General features: G+C 35.3%; 2 protein-coding genes across 3 annotated transcripts in view; both read left to right on the top strand.

The window, feature by feature from the left end:
• Window positions 1–22,166, top strand: part of LOC138315661 (phosphatidylserine decarboxylase proenzyme, mitochondrial-like) — a 48,245-nt gene that overhangs the window by 20,645 nt on the left and 5,434 nt on the right. Inside the window, exons 2-4 of the mRNA XM_069256843.1 lie at window positions 18,033–18,269; window positions 18,800–19,082; window positions 19,488–19,648. Coding sequence (XP_069112944.1) covers window positions 18,033–18,269; window positions 18,800–19,082; window positions 19,488–19,648 — 681 coding nt within the window. The remainder of the gene's footprint in view (window positions 1–18,032; window positions 18,270–18,799; window positions 19,083–19,487; window positions 19,649–22,166) is intronic.
• On the top strand, window positions 483–16,474 carry LOC138315659 (heat shock 70 kDa protein 12A-like). Of its 2 annotated transcripts, XM_069256841.1 has the most exons (6): window positions 490–673; window positions 2,499–2,797; window positions 3,699–3,911; window positions 8,695–8,839; window positions 13,890–14,919; window positions 15,690–16,474. In XM_069256841.1, exons 3-6 carry the CDS (start codon window positions 3,729–3,731, stop codon window positions 15,691–15,693), a joined length of 1,362 nt encoding a protein of 453 aa, XP_069112942.1. In that variant the 5' UTR covers window positions 490–673; window positions 2,499–2,797; window positions 3,699–3,728; the 3' UTR covers window positions 15,694–16,474. The 2 variants fall into 2 exon arrangements, with proteins under 2 accessions (XP_069112943.1, XP_069112942.1); XM_069256842.1 differs by lacking the exon at window positions 8,695–8,839 and having other exon boundaries at window positions 483–673.

The raw sequence follows: 22,166 nt of genomic DNA, 5'->3' as shown, positions 1-22,166 counted from the left end.
CAAGACAATCCTAATTAAACTCACAATTGACCCCAAGCCACTGCCTTCTTGGACATCTAGGAACTAAGGGCTCGGCATGACCAGCCGATTGATAATACAGGGCCCATATTACCATTGTCAAACCGGAGTCTGAAGCCAAAGTAGTGTGTAGCAGTAAAATAAGGAAGAAAAAAGAGCAAAATCTATTTAACCACCAGGACCTTCTTCCCCCGAATACGAGATGCAACGCACGGCAAACAGGTTGGCTCAAATTGGAGCTACTGTGAAAGACTTCAGCTACACTGATATCACGCGGACGCACATTACACCCCCAAAAGTGGCGCGCATCCGCAAGAGACCAGTGCACCCAGTCACGGGACGTGGACCCAGCTTTCATGGAGATCTAGCATCGACAAACTAATTTTTTTCTCAGTACATTTTTTTTTTCAGAAACAAGGCTGACAATACAACAGTGTGCCATGCAAAGAGTAACCATGCAACAATTCGCCATGCGACAGTGCGACAATGCGACAGTTTGATAATTCGCCGAGCGCTATGCGATAAACACACTGTCGCACTGTTGCATGGCACATTGTTGCACTGTCGCCAAAATCAGACATCATACTGACGACCTGCGTACAGTTTTATTCCTACATTATAATGAGCATGTTTACCCATATTCAGAGAAATCAGCGTACGTATATGACCTAACGGGAAATATTGTGAGACCATATATGACCAAGACACTCAGATAATCATTCGATATATTTGCACATATTTGCGTGTTATAAAATTTGCTTTTTAGACGCCAAAGTATAATATCCTCAATATATCATGAATAATGATTGCTCCCCTTCGAATACCTATCCGTGTACGTATGCGTATACGTATACAGCTTATTAGACATTTCCAATAGTAAGCGTGAACGTACTACGAGCGCGGACTCGGACACGCACTAGGTGATTTCTGGGGGTCGTCTCAAACTCAAAACTGTAAAACAAATGTACAATAGGAAAATGTATATTGAGATCATATACATTTAATACAAACAAACGAATATTCATGATATCATGATTTCTTTAAGGAAGATTTATGTCTTCATAATGCGAGAGATTTAGATACTATCTAATCTCAGACAATGTACATTATATATACCTAACATATATATTTATAGATGACGCATACATTACTAGTATATACATATTTTAAGGTTTAGGTAAAGGAAATAAATTATTCATAAAACCATATGAATAAAATGGTATTGAACGTGCAATGACTTTTTTGAATATATTTCATACGGTTGTCAGGGAATCCCATTAAGAGTGATCATGACTTACGATTAAACCACACTGAAATGTACCTGTAGGTCAAAGTTCATCTCACTCAATCTATCAATACATGCAAGATCGGCGAAACGGTATGGTAAGTCCCTTCTCAGTTTATAGTAATTAAAACATACACATCACAGTATCTCTGCTAAGAAGCATATAATATATATCTGTAACCTGCACACCTAGCAGACATCGTCCGCCCAACTGTGCGATGTGCGGCACAGACCGCACATTGGTGCGATTCGTATCGCACACCGCACATTTTGGAATGTTGAGTTTTGGCGGAATCTCTTATCGTAATTAAATAACGTAAATAGATAATCCAGTAATTTGTCGGGTATTAATTCTTGTTTTATATCACAAAATATATTACTTGCATTATATTTGTAATTGTTTTTTAACTACATACATGGTCGATGATAAATGGTTAGATGTGGAGACGAACATTGTATGTAGGCATAACTAATACGCATAGAAAAATTATGTCTATATGATATTATCGAAAGTGTGGGGGGACTTACCTTACCTTAGTACATTTATGGAATACACGATTATCACATGCACCGTTATAACATGAGGTACATTATTAACTGACATCTATGTAATCTGCATATTGTGTATGCGGAGAAGTATACAACATTTCATGCATTGTCAGTCGGTCTCAATTTTATACAGACAAAATATAACGTAATGACTGAAGAATGTCTAAATTAATTATTCAAAATTTATTCTTTTATAATTAACGGAATCAGAGTCCTGTTTAAAATTACGTTCATTGCAAATGCAAATAATGGAACTTCTCGTTTGAGACGATCCTCAGAAATCGCCTAGTACCCGTCCGAGTACGTTCACGCTTACTATTGGAAACGTCTATTAAAAGGTTTATTGAAATAGTTTCAAATTGAATGGACTAGCTTCGAATTTAAGCATAAATTATTATTTGTCTATAATAATTCCAAATCTACCAAAACTTATTAATCTATAATTTTGACGTCAAATCTGGATTGTTTGTTACATTATTCAACAGTTCCCGGTCTGTTTCAACCGTAGTTACCTTCTGTCAAAATGTAATATACTGATTTGACCTCTTGTTACACACGTAAGTGTGGCAGAGTGTAATAAAAGAATGAATATATCATTAACACCTGCCACGAAACTTAATGGTAATGCACCATTTGTATTTTGCAGTTACATTACCGACGAAACATGACCGCCATTGCTGCATCATTAGCAGTACATATAGGGGAGACGTATACTTGTTCTGCTGTATCCTTTAGGAATGGTTTTAAAAGGGTTGATGAAGTAAAAATGTTTACACATGGTAGAGATTCACTTCATTATAAAGCACCTACGGCCCTACTGTTGAACCCAGACAGGAGTTTTCATTCCTTTGGTGATGTGGCCGATGCAAATTATCGTGTTATGACAGAGACGGAAGGGGAGACGAAAGCATTTACCATTACTTCCAGAATCTACATAATGTGAAGGTATATCCTTGACACTGTTTCTTCACAACAAAAAGAGTATTTATGCATCTTTCATCTTCTTTTGTGTTAAGCCGTGTAGCATGTCTTGTCTATGGAAAATGAATTTAAATATCATTTTAAAATGCTAGACATTCTCAAGGTCATTTATACGTAGTAACTAAGAAAGGGAAAGGGAAAAACATTGCTTTGTTTCCAATTTCCCCGTAAGATGATCTTACATATGCTGATCTGTGTTTCAGTAATTTTATCTGGTTTTCAATATACAAATACATCATGTATGAAAACATACCTTAAAAGAAGACACTTAGGAAATAATAAAACAGGAAAGTTACAATTTTATATTTGATACTGATAGTGGTTTCCCCACTTTGACATTATGTTGATGTAACAGATACATACAGCCCAGTATATCATTATTACGTTATTCTTCGTCCAAATGATGTTTTGTTCCACTACAAAAAGTGTATTCATATTGCTCGATTTTCAATTGCCTTCCCTGAATACCGTTGTATCACTTTAACTGATTGTATGCAATATGCAATATACATATTTACTCTTATTGTTGTATTACCAAAACTTCTTCACTATTTGTATCCATAGGAAATAAGATGAAAATATGCATCCGGAGGTCTGTTATCTTTAACATCAGAGTTGATATTAGAAATGACCTGAGAATATAAGAATAATTGTTTCTTATATATATATTGTCAACTGATGAATTACTGTAAGAAAAGACCCAAACTTTTACATTCCAGACGCTCGTGTTTTTACTGTCGATTAAATTACGCACCGCAGGTGCCTGTCTGTGACATCTTTCTGAACGTTCATATATCAATTCATCTGCTTTATCATTTACCTTTGCAGATGAAAATACGATTGATATATCTTATTTGTTTTGTAGGCTGTGTGCAAAAGTGAGAAACTGAAGGATATGACAGGAAAATTGACTTCGGTGTCTGACATATTTTTTCATTTGATAAGTTTTATTAAAACCAGACATGACACAAATCTACAAGAGTATGGAATCATACCAGAAAACTCTATGTATGTAATTACTATTCCTGGAAGATGGGGTTACATAGGCAAACAACTCATAAGGGAGGCAGCAGAGAGGGTAAGTACAATAAGTATAAACCTTAAGCGCCAAAAATATTTCTTTCTCCAAATACAGATATGTAGACCTCCAAAAATATATTTCACAACCAAAGTGAGGGTATCACTTTGGGTCGTTTTACGGCCACCCAGTGACAAGCAAACTATTTTGCATCAATTTCACTGTTCAAGTCCTAATTAATCAAATATTAGAATAAAGATAATAGTTTTTGCAGGTTTGCATGTAAATATTAGGTTTGTGAAGTTCAGTTTAGAAAATGATGAAAAATTCAAGAAGTAGGTCACAGTGACCTAGTCAATCATTTATTCTATTTTAGCATTAAAAACTTTAATATTTACGCTGAAAACTTAGATTTGATAGCTTGAAATTGATGCTTAGTATTGAATGTGGATCTTGACATAACCTGCTTAAGATGATTACATCCTAGGGTCACATTAGCTAGGTCACGTGCATAAATTAGGTCATATTCAATGAATGGTATCATCTGTCCACTAAGCATATGTTGTTTTCCCATGATTTAAATTATTCCAGCTAGTTTTATGAGCTTAATTCAAGCCATACCATCACTGAAGATAGGATGTTAGAATTGCGCTTGTTGTTCCACTGTATGACCGTAAAATGCGACTAAATTTTGAATCTTAATTTCGTTGTTACCTAGATGAAAATACTTTTATTTTTAAACCATTTCATAGTTTAAAGTGATGTTTAGAGCTTTATTTGGATTTTAGTGATGATCTGCTTCAGTTGATAGCATCTTAGGGTCACATGCGCAAGGTGATGGGGATGATTTAGGTCAAATTCAATGAAAGATATCTTCTGTCATCTATGTATCTTCTGGGTTTTCTATATTTAATGCAAGTGTTTAAGCTATTTAAGTTTGTTTTGTGAGAGAATCTCAAGCAATACCTACATTGCAAGTACGTTGTTAGAAGTGTGCCTGCTGCCCCATTACATGATCATTAAAGGTAACTAAATATTGAACCTTTATCTCGTGGCTTTAGCAAACAATATAATGTATATAACATCATAAGAGAGTGTTATGTTGAAAATAACTGGTTTGTAGTGACAGGAAAGTTTTCCTGAGAAAGAAAACATTCTGTATGATGTTTGAGAGAGAAATCCAATATATTTTGATCTAGGTAGTCACTAAAATTGAGATCCAGATTTAGCCGCTTTTCCCGATCATGCAATGAAGCGGCTGGCATAATGTGGTTGTGGTAGACTTTTACCTCAGAAAAAATAGGATATTCTGATTAGCATACACCATGCAGCTGAGCCCAAAGGTATCTTAATGCAAAATGTCTGCTTACCACTGAGTGAGCGTAAAACGGCCCAAAGGGATACCCCTCCTTTATAATAGCATGCTTGAACAAAAATCATTAATCTTCTAAATGTAACAATTCCCCTAGACTTAATCATAGTTTATGACCTTAGAGTCGAAATTTTAATGTCGGCGAGCGGGCGGGCGGGACAATTATCGTCATAAACGATATAATAATCGTACCTTTCATAGTACCACTGTTACTCTTTAATTTTATTACAGTATAGATATGCACGCCTGCCTAAATACAGTCGTAGTTTGGTAGTTCTCCAATTTCACTCTTCCCATAAACTCAGTCCATGTACGTGTATCCTTGTAGGAAAATATGACAACTACGACGACATCGAAAATGAAATTGTGACTACCGGTTATACGCTATGCTACGACCCACTTTGAAAAACAAAAGTGTGTTATTTTTCAAAGTGTGTTGTCACAAAGACGTGCATTCATTGACCTTAATAATCAATTTACATTCTAACCATTGGAAATTTTCGGTCCTTACCTTATCACATACATCCGAATAACATTGTTTGGATATGTCCTTGGCAAAATAGATAGATTCTTTATCATTATCGGTACTCCAAGGTTACTTTCATTGTTCTATCCACCCTCGGCTCGGTTTTCTCGAAATAAAATTGCAAACTTAAGATTTTCTCCTTATGTAACGTATATGAAAACTTTTGACTCAAGTCATTTCAATAGAGTTCATTTGATGTTCATCAAAAGAATCGAACAACGGTACACTGTTTTGAATGTGTTGCTTTTGAGTTTGGGCGTCGCTTTTCCTGTATTCTTCATAGAATTTTTTGCAGGCCTGTGATTAGTAAGTTTTTAGGTCATCTGACCCGAACGGTCAGGATGACCTATAGTCATCGAGATTTGTCCGTCGTCGTCCGCCGTGCGCCGTGCGCCGTCCGTCGTGCGTAAACTTTTTCCTTTAAAACGCTACTCCTCCTTAACCGCTAAGCAGATTTCATCCATATTTGGTGTGAAACATTATTGGAGAAGGACAATCATATTTTATATAAATGAGCTTGGTCCGACCCCTAGGAGGTGAAGAGTGGGGCCCCAAAAGGGCAATGTTTTTATTTTAAGCTTTAAAATCCTACTCCTCCTTCATCCTTAGATTAATTTCATCAATATTTGGTGTGAAACATCATTAGAGAAGGACAGTCATATTTAATATAAATGAGCCTGGTCCGACCCTTAGAGGCTAAGGGGTAGGGCCCCAAAAGGGCAAATTTTCTTTATTTTTGCTTTAAAATCCTACTCCTCCTTCATCCTTGGATGGATTTCATCCATATTTAGTGTAAAAACATCATTGGGGAAGGACAATCATAATTTATATCAATGAGTTTGGTCCGACCCCTAGGGGCTGAGGGATGGGGCCCCAAAAGGGCAATATTTTTATTTTAAGCTTTAAAATCCTACTCCTCCTTCATCCTTGGGTTGATTTCATCCATATTTGGTGTTAAACATTATTACGGAAAGACAATCATATTTTTTATATAAATGAGCCTGGTCCGCCCCCTAGGGTCAGAGGGAGAGGGCCCAAAAAGGGCAAATTTTCTAAATTTTAGCTTTAATATCCTACTCCTCCTTCATCCTTGAATGGATTTCATCCCATTTTTGGTGTTAAACATCATTGGGGAGGAACAATTATTTTTTATATAAATGAGAAAGGTCCTACCCTTCGGGGCTGAGGGGTGGGGCCCCAAAAGGGCAAATTTTCTTAATTTAAGCTTTAAAATCCTTCTCCTCCTCCTTCATCCTTAGATGGATTTCATCCATATCTGGTATGAAACATTATTGGCGAAAAACAATCATTTTTTTTATAAAAATGAGCCTCTTCCGACCCCTAGGGGCTGAGGGGTGGGGCCCCAAAAGGGCATTTTTTTAAAAAATTTTAGCTTTAAAATCCTACTCCTCCTTCATCCTTGGATGGATTTCATCCATATTTAGTGTGAAACATCGTTGGGGAAGGACAATTATTTTTTTATATAAATGAGATAGGTCCGACCCCTAGGGGCCGAGGGGCGGGGCCCCAAAAGGGTAAAAAAAAAATTTATGAAAAAAACATTTTCATAAAGATTTTGGTATTCCAAGATAGCCGCTGGCCCACATCCTGTTTTCAGGTTTCGGTCCCCGATCTCAAATATAAATTGGTCTATAGAGGTTTTAAGGGATGGCGAACAACGTGCAAATAGATTTTTGTATTCAAAGATGGCTGCGAGTCCATGTCCTGTTTTCAAGTTTCGGTCTCTGATCTCAACAAAAATTAGTCTGTAGAGGTTTTAAGGGATGGCGAACAACATGCAAACATTTTAATAAAGATTTTGGTATTCCAAGATGGCCGCTGGGCCAACTTCCTGTTTTTATATTTCGGTCTCTGATTTCAATAAAATCAAGTATATAGGGTTATAAAGGGATGCTGATCAGTATGATACAAATTTTGAAAGATTTTTGCTGGGCAAACCTCAGTGTCCGTTACAATGAGTACATGTACTTGTTTTAGCTTTAAAATCCTACTCCTCCCTAAGCCTTGAGTGGATTTCATCCATATTTTGTGTAACAGATTGTATAGGAAGGATTGTCATATTTTATATAAGCAAGTTAGGTCCGATCCCTGGGGACAGAGGGGCGGGGCTCAGAATGGGGAATTTTGATTAAATTTTGCTTTAAAATCCTACTCCTTCTTAACCCTTGAGTGGATTAATGCATCCATATTTTGTATGAAACATCACTGGGGAAGGACAATCATATTAAAATAAACGAGTTAGGTTATACCCTAGGGGACAGAGGGGCGGGGCTCAGAAGGGGAAACATATTTTATCAAGGACGAGGTAAGACCCATGGGGATAGAACGTCAGGGGTCCAAATGGAAGCTTTACTGAAATTTGGCTTTAAAATTATATATGGATGAAGGGCTACCAAGTTTGTTCAACAAATGACCTTTACCTATTTCAGAAACTTACATATTCAAAAAAAGGATTTTCTTGTATTACTTATATTAATTGTTAACCACTCCATTATACTGTGACTGTTGTTTTGTGCCATGAGTCAGATGACCGTTAAGGCCCATGGGCCTCTTGTTTTTCTCTTTCACTTATTATTGTAAAAAATTAGTTCGGTATGTATGTTCCCCTCTTAACATAAGAATAAAACAAAGAATGCCACAGCACATAAATTATGCGTATTACCAAAGCGTTTATAAAGCGTAATACATGTCAGTACCTTTGAATAATTTTCACAGCGTAATGCATCAATAGATCACTGAAGAAAGAGTAACACGTTCACATTTTCGCCCAGTTATCACATTATTATTTTAAATACATCTTTTCCAAACAAAACCAACTCTAGGATGATGGTTTTGAAATAAACTCTTAGACCCTGCCACTAAGAGTCTATTGGGCAGAAACCTGACAGATTTACATTTCAAACACGACATTTCCGTTTCCTCAGGCTGGCATACCTAGAGATGGACTGATTGTAGTCTCCGAACCAGTTGTCGCTGCGTTTTGTCTCCGTACAGGTGACAATTCTGACAACAACGCGTTTTACAGAGAGTTCAACAATGGGAGAGACTACATTGTAGTTGATTTACAAGGTAAACAATGATTTTTACTTTTAGAAAAATCAAAAGAATTATTTTAAAATGAATTAAAACTTTTTTTAAAATTCACATTTCGTATAAATACTACTACTAACCCCTGCGATACGTTGATGAATTATTCATGAACATTCATGATTACTCATTAATAAAATTTATGAATATTCCTAAATTATTCATGAATAATACAGGAAAACAATTTCATGAACTTGAGTCAGGTCAGTGTTGTGTTCATGAAGGTTCATGGATGCAAGTTGGAGTCAGCGGTATCTGAATTTTTTTCATTCATTTCGAAGAATTTTCATGAATATCTGTTATGCATAAACCTTTATGGATAATTCTTACCACACACTGATCATAAACATTCATAAATGTTTCATGGATTCAAAAAGTATCCATGAGAGTCATTTGATGAATATTCATGAACTTTTTTCATGAACCACAATCTGCTAATATTCTTGAAGGTTCATGAATCGTTCATGATCATTCAACATGTCATGAACACCATCTCGCAGGGGACTTATTTCATGAACCACAATCTGCTAATATTCTTGAAAGTTCATGAATCAATCATGATCATTCATCATGTCATCAACACCATCTTGCAGGGGACGTATCAATATGCTTTCATTTAGAAATATCTTAAAGAGACAGTTCAATTAAGGTAATTATGTTACATAACCAAGAAGCAAAATAAGGCATAAATGTATTTTTCTACATTCCTTATGAAACACATTACAAAACATATTGATAAATTCCATGACATTGTTTTAAAAGTACTTTAATTAATACCGTTGAAATGTCAAATGGTATAGCAATACGATTAAGCAGATACAATATGTACGCTGTGCCCATACCAGGGGCCAATGTAACGTACGTTAAACAAATGCAATAAAAAAAACCCACTGAGGAGTTCCTGAAACTATTTTAGAACATGTACAAGTGGGGCGATACCTGAAGGAGTGTCGCAGATTAAATGAAGAGACTTGTGAAAAAGGAGATAACTCTTGGAACTGTTTCATTATGTTTGGAGATCATATCACAGTTTGAAGTTAACTGAAGTAGATGTAATTAAAGAAAAAGACCTGCTATACCTTGCATAGTGTAAACTTAAAACACAGTTAGCGTAAATCCTTTTGTTCTTTTTGTGTTATATTTTATGGAATGTACAGGATGTACCCATAACTGATCTATAAGTGACCAGTAGCTAGTTTATGATAAGATGTTACACATTGTTGTTAATTTCAAGATATGCTACCCACCTGGTTTATAAAGTGATGAATGCTTTGTATAGTCGGGTTTTATTAACACAAAAGGAACTGTGTTTTAAGTTAGAGATATGCCGAAAACTGTACTATATGTGTGAGTGTGTACAACACTCGGCCCTAACGGCCTCGTTGCTGTACCCTCTCACTCATATAGTACAGTTTTCGGCTTATCTCCTTAACTTATGATACATACGTACATGTTAGAGTATTTCTATGTAAAACCCAGGTAATATCAGGTGTATAGCCCTCTAAGTTGTTAATAAAAAGTTGCTTAAATATTCTAAGCTACTTGAATCCTGTGGCCTTGAATAAAGGTCAAGGTCATTCAGTTGAATCTATGATGTAATAAATACTCAATTACATCACTAATATCAGAACAAATCCTACTTACATGGTATTTTTGCAATATATAAACTGATTCTGATATATAAATAATGACATTATATCAAAGAATTGGAAATATCATGCATAAGACATCACAAGGTTTGAATTCTTACCCTGGAGATATGCATTTTCATTAATACTCATTTAAAAGTTTCCGCTACCCACTTTTATCAAAGAGAATATGTTGTATAAATAGGAAATTGATAATTTAAATAATGTCGACCTGACAAAACACCCAATCTCTTACAAATACATACTTTTTAGAGAACAAGAAAAGTTAAAAAAAATGTGTTGAAAAAAAATCACAAAATAAACTATTGCTATAATTGTCCATGTATTCCAGGGAATTGATTAATTAATCAAGTTTAAACAGCTAGTAACAAGATGGCACGCATTTCGCAATGGGATTGTGATAAAAACACATTTTCCAATAATTCTGCATTCCTCAAAAATTACTAAATTAGCAAATTACACCTTCCCTCTCCTTTATTCAAAGCGAGTGAATCATACCATCTGTTCCTTTTATCTAGGGCCAACTTTAGAATTGTTGTTACAGTATTGGTCTATGAGGAATGTTTCTCTTGTGTAATGTTTCAGCATTGTAAGTCTATCTTAATGTTCAGCACAACATTTAAAAGTCCGTTCGTTTATCAGTTATACGTAAGTTCTGAATGTTGAATGTCGTATGTCGAGCTGCACAATATTCAGATTTTGAATGTTGAATGTCGTATGTCGAGCTGTGCAACATTCAGATTCTGTTGTCGTTGGCCAGTTATTGGTTTTGAATGTCGAGCTGCACAACTTTCAAAAGTCCGTTCGTTTATCAGTTATACATACGTTCTGAATGTTGAATGTCGAGCTGCACAACATTCACAAGTGATCACAGCATTCACAAACCATTTTGAGCTTAGGTCAAGTACTGAATAATGGCGGGACACGCATGAAAAGTTCAAAATGGTACTTACAGTGTACAATCCGGGCCGTTTGGTAAACTTTTGCTTTTCAAATAGCCAATACTTTTGGCCTTAATGTCAAAGAAGTTGTAACATCTGGGTTTTCATAATAAATTACCAGAAATGTTGCTATTTTCAATCATAAAACTCGCAGATCAAGTTGAAAAGTTTTCACCCCGCCATTGATTTTTCAACAAAGCATCTAAATATAAACAAAGAGATCACGTGACCGTCTAGACGGCAGTGACTAATAGAAGGTACGGACAAGACCATAAAATCCGGAAAAATTAATCCGGATTAGTAAAAATTAAAAATTAATCAAATTGAAAAACAGATAGTATAAATTACTTTATGTTCCACATAAATACAATTATATAGAAGTTCCGAATGTTGAATGTCGTATGTCGAGCTGCACAACATTCAAAATGTCCGTTCGTTAGTCAGTTATATATAAGTTCCGAATGTTGAATGTCGTATGTCGAGCTGCACAACATTCAAAAGTCCGTTCGTTAGTCAGTTATATATAAGTTCCAAATGTTGAATGTCGTATGTCGAGCAGCAACATTCAAAAGTCCGTTCGTCTGTCAGTTATATATAAGTTCCGAATGTTGAATGTCGTATGTCGAGCTGCACAACATTCAAAAGTCCGTCGGTGGCCAACGATATTTGAATGTTGAATGTCGAATGTCGTATATCGAGCCAACTTCACACAACCGTAACTAATTAAATTAAATTCTTGTAAAAAAATGTTCAATCAGTGAAGGGATACACATGTTCATGCATCTGGTTGTATTTCCTATCAAATTTGTCAATAGATGATATAATTCCATAATTGAAGGAGTTTAGGCACCAGCCAGCACTTTAAAATTGCTAAAACTGATATTTGTTTTCAGAATATAGCTATATGAGACATTCTTAGTCAAAATTTATGTGAAAATCCAATATAAGCTGTACATTTCTATGTTTGTAAAGCAGTGATCTACGCGAAGCTTTAAATATTAATGTAAATATATTGTATATGTTTCAACATTTGGTCTAATACCATGGCTTACCGCTAGTTCAGGTTCTAGAATCAGTAAAGTATTTCATTTTGAATATTTCACTTACTTTAACTATATTTTAAATATTGATTTCTTATTTTTCAAAATACCAAGTGTACATGTTTCTTAAAAAAGAAGTCCTATTTATGGAAGAAATGCTCTCAAAGAAAATATCTTTTCTTTGTTGGGGTTTTATTCAATATATGTAACTTTTATCCGTCCAGATACTGTACATCTCTCGTTTAACACATTTGAACATGCTAGGTTTAGATGCTCAAGGGAAGCAAGAGTACCCGGAGAAAACCCATGCACCAGTAGTACCAACTTACTACCCCACATGGGATTCAAACTTCCGATTGGACTCAGAGGTAGAGTGGTATCATGTCTGGACATTTTAAGCATTCACCAGTAGTACCAACTTACTACCCCACATGGGATTCAAACTTCAGATTGGACTCAGAGGTAGAGTGGTATCATGTCTGGACATTTTAAGCATTCACCAACAAATTTACAATTACAAAAAATCTGAGTGTACTCTAAATAAACCGCCAAGCGGTTTATGATGAGAGTGCACTCAGATTTTTGTGCTATATCTTCATAACATAAAAAATATATTCAAATTAATTCTTATAATTCAATGTACTAAATATAATCTCTTCAATATTCAAAATTCATTTTTGGACTCTTTTGTCTATGAAATCATTACGCCGCCATTTCTTCCTTTATGGGCTGATAAAGTTCATTTTTAAACCAATGAAAACGCTTGGAACAAGCAAAATTGAATTATATCGCTGTAAAACTAGTCTAATAGCCTTTAGAACTGGTTTGTTTCCGATAGATGTACAGAATTTAATATATACTTTGACTGAATTGTCCCTTCAATGTAATTGCTACTGGAGTCTAAGATATTTTATGTGTATGTATCATCAAAATGTGTCCGTCAAAACTATCAGTATTTTTGTCTTCATAACCATATTTCAAAGAAACTGTCGACTATTGATGAAACTCTTAAGAGATGTGGACTGATGGAAGAGAGTGGAGAAAGTTTTGTGGTCGATGTTCTCATTTTGAAGTTTCAAAATTTGTGATGTTAAGTTATATAATGATTAATTTTCTAAATTATGTAACTCTTTAGTTTTGTTTACAGCTTTAGTTCCAGTTCATTAACTGTTATTCTAGTCCCAAGATCACGAAAACAAAACAACTTCAGTCTAAACAGTTTTAGATTAAGACTTCGCCAATCACAGATGGCATTACAGAAAATTACGTCAGATTGAATTGGTTAGTTTAAACTTTAATTTAAGACTATTTCGTGACATAATGAATTAACATAAACCCAAATTTTATTCAATGAACAAGAGCAAGGAAAAGTAACACCAAGGGTGTACATCTTTAATTTAAGGTACAACTGTCGATATATCTTGGCATGGACATGGTGGACTTCTCAAACGACTATTTTCGTCCAAAGGTAGGACACTTGGAGGTGACAATATTACGGAGGAAATCCTGAAATTCCTGGAGCAAATATACGGAGAGAAGTGCATGTTAAAGGTGAAAGAAGATACAGATGAGTATGAAAGATTAGTGAGAGCTATTCAAACGCAATTATATCGGCATTCCACTGACTCAGGCAAAAATTTGGTTATGAAAGGGGATTTACCTTTTGAATTCAGCACTCAAGACAACATTGACGTGAGCCGTTTCCAGGATAGCGTAAATATTAATAAAGGTAGACTAATGATACGAAATGAACAGTGGTTCCAACTGTTTGAAAATACCACCACCGCTATCGAAGCAAACATCGAGAGGGTCCTACAAGACAACAGATTACAAAATGTGGAGTTCTTACTAATGGTGGGCGAGTTCTCGCAATGTAAACTAATTACATCCGCTATCAGGAAGAAATTTCCTAAAATGAAATGCATCGTTCCAGACAATCCATCCTTCGCTGTAGTAAGTGGAGCAGCCTACTTCGGTTTACAGTGGGCCTTAAAGCTCGCACAACACAAATCAAAATCAAAATATACATACGGCATTCAAGACTGGCCAAAGTTTGACAAAACCAAACACCCGTTGGACAAGTTAGTAGTCATAGACGGGGTTCCGCGATGTAAAGATGTATTTCTCAAGTACATCGAACAAGGACATGATATTCCCAAAAACCGAAGAGTATCATTGATGTGGACACCTTTTACCACTGACAGTTCTGACACCATAGACTGCACCGTGTATGTCTCGTCTGAAAGTGACCCCATGTTTACTGACGATGATGGATGCACCGTGCTCGGGGTCCTACACACGCCTTTCACTGTGGATAGTAGGAAGGAACGGGAAAGGATTGAGCAAACTATCATCTTCTGCCCAACATCCATCACTTTACAGGCTAAGAACCTGTCAACTGGAGAAACCTGCGAAACACAGATTGAATATATGTAAGTTCCCTCTTGAATTGTTCTTCTTTTTAATATTAAAAAAAAAAATTATGTTCATTTTTTCTTCGTTCTTAATTTTGTTACCTATGTCAAATGCACACAAATCGAAACATACAACAGGTAACAGGATTATAATTGCACTTCTAATCCATATTAATTCAATTCAAATTCAATTCAACTTTATTGCTTTCTTGCATCCATACAAAAGGGATCGATAGCAAAACATACAGTAGATCAATACAGCAACTAAAACATTTGTCAAGCCAGCTTTCCTCAATTCAAATGACTTTTTAACAAAGAGGCCTAAATCCTGCAGAAGTTTTAAATCATTAGGAGACAAGAGTCGTATCAAATTTTCAAAATTTGTTAGATGGTGGTTAATTACATCTTTATGACTATTACCTGGTAAAGAAAATTGTTCTCACAGTAGAGTTAATGGAACACTTAAAAATGAAGTGGGTTTCATCCTCAATTTCTTTACAAAATTTGCATTACCGCAGAGAACGAGGATTACATATTGCCTTTTATTCTATTGGAAGAGTGCAATATTACATTTTCATGTCTACATTATAGCTTCGATAAATACAAGAAAATCCGCCTGTAGTCTTGACACTGGCCCTCGGTTAACTTTCATGAATTAATGTTCATCCGTATGTTTCTAGCATTGTTTCTCGTCATATTTCACTAAAAACAGCGTTATCTGTATATTGTGCGTCGCCATGATGGTAACTGAAATTTATTGAGCTGAATTTACCATATCTTATTTACAGGTAGAGGATTACTGGGTGATGGGATGCATGGGAACGAACAATGAGAGTGGATAGGTCGACAAAACTGTGCAGCATTCCATGTGCTTGGCGTAGTACCTTAACAACATCGGATATACTGGCAAGTTGATGGAGTTTGGAGTAGCCTCAAACATTTGCTCGCAATTGGAATGTGATCACTGTATATCTGTATATCTCACCCTTCTAATAAGAGCGCAGCTCTCTGCGCGGCCGAAGGCCTCGTAGAGCGAAGCTCTACTAACCATAACAAGTGTGTGAGCATATAGATTCCAATACATTCCATTACCCCCTTGGACTTTGAAATTGTGTCCCATGGGAAAAGTCTCGCGCCTCCATGTGGGCAGCCATGTTTTAATTCTCGTTATCAGCACGACGAGATTTGAAATTTTCTTTACTAGACGAAACGTGTCATCGGGATACGCTTTAAAACTACTTTAACTTACACATATACAAGAACAACGCAACAAATGTATTAGTCAAATATAATATGACTGAAGGCAAGGCCTTAAAGGGCGCAGCCAGATGTTTATTTCATGTAGAAGACATAATTTAGAAATAAAAGGACGCACTTTAAACTATAGAAGTATATGATGTAATAATTGTCTAGCATAAACTCAAAGAAATGAACTAAAAGATTCGGATTTCTCTATGTCCATTCAAGGCCTGGAGTGCCGCGTATGATCCTATGATTTCACGCCATTTGTTGACGTTATGTGACGTCATGATTCCTTGTGCTCATCTTCGCCTTGGTGTATAATTTGACTTTTAAAGAAGCTTTTAATTTTCTGTTTTGATCTAATAAGTGCACAGTAGATACGCAGAAGCATTTCACGATCTGCACCCCAATCAGAATGGGACAGAACACGTAGAATGTTCAGCGCCTTCGAGCACTTATCCTTAAGGTGTTTTATGTGTGGAACAAAGGACATCAAACATGAGGTTTTTCAATAGATTACTGTAGAAAAAAACATGTCAAAAAAGTTACGGCACTTAAAACTTTACTACACATAATTTAATAATTGATTATGGAAATCTTATACATGTACATAAAAACCAATATTTTAAACCATATGAACAATCACGAAACATCCGTATCTTTATTTTTTAAGTCCTTATATAAATATAATATGTGCATTAAAGCCTACCAGTTTCAGATAGACGTTGCTTCTGTAATGATTTTTCTATGGAAAGTTTTCAAAATTATATGGGCCCATAACTTGGCATTTTTTTTACATACTACTTTGTCTTCAGTAATCTATTGAAATCTAAGTTTTGATTAATTCAGATGTAAAAAATTATTCAAAGGTGTGGATAAACATGTATAGGGCTTTACAGCCATTTGCAGGAATGCATATTATGCACTGTTATAATTCTTGATTTTATGCTTTATGCATGCTTAAATGAAACCATTTCTGAAGAACTCATTTTATAATGATATATATAGTTGTAAAAACTGAGGTTCTTGATTTGAACATGCGTACTCATTTTACTGCACTCTAGACGTAAATACATGTATCATAATTTTTGAGCTCTTATGTAACTTTGTAAAATTAAAATTCTTTTAAGTTAAGAAACGTTCATGAAACTGGGACCAGGCCCCGATTTCTCGAAACAAATTTAAAGTCAAACATTTTCATAGAATATACATTATAAATTTTAGTCAGTTTTGTTTCGAGAAATTGGAGCCTGCACTTCACGGTCTCGGCCCTCCGCCCACACTAGTAGGTAACCCTTCAAAGAAGGTTCCTTCTTTTACACCAATGTCCTCGTAACGTTTACAAAGAGACCACCTATAATGACAAATTGATATTACATGACTTGCTTATTTTTGCTTCTGTTTTTGTCTTGTTTTTTGTTTTTGGTTTTGCTTTTTAAATGGGTATTGTAATACTATTTTGTAAAAAAACAATTGCAAAGCTTTGATAACAAAAGGATATTGTGTTCTTGTTCCAAACTGCATTTTGTCTTCGATGTCCTATGTTCTTTTTGAAATGACTAAAACCTGTGTTGTTTTAAGCATTTGATATGGTGACACTGAAATTACAAATCATAAATAGCACAATTCCGTAAGTGAAACAACAAGCTACACTGTAAAATAACCGTATTTTGTTTATATGATATTTCATCTAAAATGACTTATAAAGCATGTCTTGCAAAAATAATGATACAGATGTTGATTTCGATTGGATAAATGATAGTATTTTAATAAACAGGTATGATATTTTCATCAGCGGATGAAGATCATTTAAATCAATATTAAAAGAATAGCATCGGGTTGAAGTACAATATTGTAAAATGTGTCTTTTTGACTTGATTCTATTTCAGGTGAAATTGTACCGGAAATTACCTTTGACCTATATGTCGAGGGCATGGGGCAAGGTCAGTCAATTTGACCTTCACCCTATCCTCCGACGACCTCTGCTTGGCCTTTACGTTTGGTTTTGGGGAGTAGACCTTGATGAAGCTGCAGATGAAAATCTCAATAACTACAGAAACTTAAGCGAATTCTTTCGTCGACAGCTCAAACCACACGTTCGACCGGTAGATAAATTCCACTGTTTGGTAAGTCAACTGATCCAACCATCTCATCCTTTTACATTCTAAAGGTCATTCCGTGCAATATTTCGTAGATTTGTGCGGGTGCAAAAAGGTTTCCGTTGCTACCCTGACGACACTCTCAAGGTTAAACATAATCTATCAACATCAAATACAATTGTATTTTGCCATAGATCTTTGTTGTATGAACCAAAAGCTTATTAAATATTGATATCAACTGTCGTACACAGGGAATCATATTTTAATGCTTTTTGGCTATCGAAGCTCATATTGATCTATGGCAAGAAGTTTAAAGCATTTACAGGATTGCAGGACCGAGAGATGTTTTGTCATTCTCATCTGCAGACCAGTTCTCTCCGCCTCGGGATTGCTTCTTTCAGGTGCGCGTATGGTAGATACGACGTAATGTTGGACCGAATTCATTTTAAGTTTGGGCCATTGCGTCATGAATCCAGTATAGCCTGACATGTCTTTAAACATCCATAGCAGTAAATAGGAAAATGCGTTAAATATAAATTTTGTGTTTGCTTTTACAGACATGTCCATGTGATGGTACGGTTCTACATTTTGGCGAAGTACACGAAGACGGGAAATTGGAACAAGTAAAAGGCGTAATATATTCTCTCCAAGACTTCATTGGTCCATTTTCATGGAAAGAGGGTAGTGACTATAATTATTCCGATGAAGAATATTCTGACAATTTGAAATTAAACAGAGAAAACCGTCTGTTCCATTGTGTGATTTATTTAGCTCCCGGGGATTATCACAGATTCCATTCAGCGGCAGATTGGACTGTACAGTACCGAAGGCACTTTCCGGGTATGTCAATGCAACTGCTTAGGTTCGGCTGCTCGTTAAAGGTTGATAGTTAGGGTTTTACTCCTATAGAGACCTAAAGGTTCTGAGATGAACGTTAATTAGTGTCAGTACGTGGCATTTACTTTCAAAGCATGTTAGAAATAAAGGTGAAAGTTATGTAAAAATCAGTGGCTTCGTTTACTTAATGCATAGTGATTTATGAAATCAATTTTATTTTCACAAACTATGAAGGTAGCTGAAACCTCTAATTCGTTTCTAAAGTTGCCTTCACATTCAAAAGCTTTTTGGTAGCCAAATTTAAAGAGAGACTTTGAAGATTGTTAAGGCATCCGTGTTTTTTCGAGTAAATCTTCGAGTTTGCAAATTTCAAACAACGAAAATTGATCATAACTTCTATCGTTTCAGGTGACTTATTGAGTGTGAGCCCACACGTGGTCCGGCGGGTGGCGGGACTGTATAACTACAACGAGAGGGCTGTATACACGGGGACATGGGATCACGGCTTCTTCAGTTTCACTGCCGTCGGGGCGACCAATGTAGGCTCAATTAAGATATACTGTGATAAGGTAAGACTCTGAAGTATCAAGTTCTGTGTTACTGTAAGCGTTATTATATGGGGTAATCAAATTTTCGCCATTGCAAATTTTATATAATTTAGCAGCACAAGTACAAATTGCGAGCAGTCGAAATGCGCTAAAATACGATCGACCATTTAATATATTCTAATAAGTTAAAGCCATCAGCAAAATTCAAACTTACTAACTGTCGTAGAATAAATAATTGTTAAATCAACAATACATTGAAGATATTTTGTTTAAATATATTTTTCGTTATATCAATAGTTTGTGCTGAATGAAGTTGCAAATCATTATGCAAAGTCTCCAGCCACTAAATTTCAAATAAATCAAGCAAAAAATATTTAAAAAATGGAGTATCTAGCACAGTGGATGTTAGTACCGAGTGATATTGCAATTTGTAAACATTTATTTATTTTTTCCCATAACCAAGTGGGTGTGATTAAATTAGGTATTCATTAATCTTGAAACAGCTATCTATGCCATTCTTGTCAGGGTTCAATGTTAAATTGGCACATACTCCGTTCGTTTATAGCTCACTGTACATGTTCTGTTGCCTTGACTCTGATGTTTCTGGTCTTTACTACTTGATCCATTTTGATGTAATATCTTCTGTATAATGGTCCTTACTTGTTGTATTTTGGTTGGATATCTTGTGTTTAATGGTCCTTACTTGTTGTATTTTGGTGGGATATCTTGTGTTTAATGGTCCTTACTTGTTGTATTTTGGTGGAATATCTTGTGTATAATGGTCCTTACTTGTTGTATTTTGGTGTAATATCTTCTGTATAATGGTCCTTACTTGTTGTATTTTGATGTAATATCTTGTGTATAATGGTCCTTACTTGATGCATTTTGGTGGGATATCTTCTGTATAATGGTCCTTACTTGTTGTATTTTGGTGGAATATCTTGTGTTTAATGGTCCTTACTTGATGCATTTTGGTGGGATATCTTGTGTTTAATGGTCCTTACTTGTTGTATTTTGGTGGGATATCTTGTGTTTAATGGTCCTTACTTGTTGTATTTTGGTGGGATATCTTGTGTATAATGGTCCTTACTTGTTGTATTTTGGTGGAATATCTTGTGTATAATGGTCCTTACTTGTTGTATTTTGGTGGAATATCTTGTGTATAATGGTCCTTACTTGTTGTATTTTGGTGGAATATCTTGTGTTTAATGGTCCTTACTTGATGCATTTTGGTGGGATATCTTGTGTTTAATGGTCCTTACTTGATGCATTTTGGTGGAATATCTTGTGTATAATGGTCCTTACTTGATGCAATTTGATGTAATATCTTGGTGTATAATGGTCCTTACTTGATGCATTTTGATGTAATATCTTGGTGTATAATGGTCCTTACTTGATACATTTTGCTGGAATATCTTGGTGTATAATGGTCCTTACTAAATACATTTTGATGATGTCTTGGTGTATAATGGTCCTTACTAAATACATTTTGATGTAATACCTTGGTGTATAATGGTCCTTACTTGATGCATTTTGATGTAATATCTTGTGTATAATGGTCCTTGCTCAATACATTTTGATGTAATACCTTGGTGTAAAATGGTCCTTACTCGATACATTATGATGTAATATCTTGTGTATAATGGTCCTTTCTTCATGCAATTTGATGAAATATCTGGTGTATAAATGGTCCTTTCTCGATACATTTTGGTGGGATATCTTGTGTTTAATGGTCCTTACTTGATACATTTTGTTGGAATATCTTGTGTATAATGGTCCTTACTTGATGCATTTTGATGTAATATCTTGTGTTAATGGTCCTTACCTGATACATTTTGGTGGAATATTTTGTGTATAATGGTTCTTACTTGATGCATTTTGGTGGAATATCTTGTGTATAATGGTCCTTATTTGATGCATTTTGGTGGAATATCTTGGTGTATAATGGTCCTTATTTGATACATTTTGATGGAATACCTTGGTGTATAATGGTCCTTACTTGATGCAATTTGATGTAATATCTTGTGTATAATGGTCCTTACTTGATGCAATTTGACTTGTGTATATGGTCCTTACTTTTGTGTTTAATGGTCCTTACTTGATGCAATTTGATGTAATATTTTGTGTTTAATGGTCCTTACTTGATGCAATTTGATGTAATATCTTGTGTTTAATGGTCCTTACTTGATGCATTTTGGTGGAATATCTTGTGTATAATGGTCCTTACTTGATACATTTTGGTGGAATATCTTGGTGTATAGTGGTCCTTACTTGATGCATTTTGATGTGATATATCTTGGTGTATAATGGTCCTTCCCCAATACATTTTGGTGGAATATCTTGTGTATAATGGTCCTTACTTGATGCATTTTGATGTAATATCTTGTGTATAATGGTCCTTACTTGATGCATTTTGGTGGAATATCTTGTGTATAATGGTCCTTACTTGATACATTTTGGTGGAATATCTTGTGTATAATGGTCCTTACTTAATACATTTTGATGTAATACCTTGGTGTATAATGGTCCTTACTTGATG

This window comes from Argopecten irradians, chromosome 2 (assembly GCF_041381155.1).
Source record: "Argopecten irradians isolate NY chromosome 2, Ai_NY, whole genome shotgun sequence".
In the NCBI taxonomy this organism is placed as follows: domain Eukaryota; kingdom Metazoa; phylum Mollusca; class Bivalvia; order Pectinida; family Pectinidae; genus Argopecten; species Argopecten irradians.
Note: the sequence above shows the minus strand (reverse complement) of the source record. Positions and strands in the feature narration are given on the sequence as shown.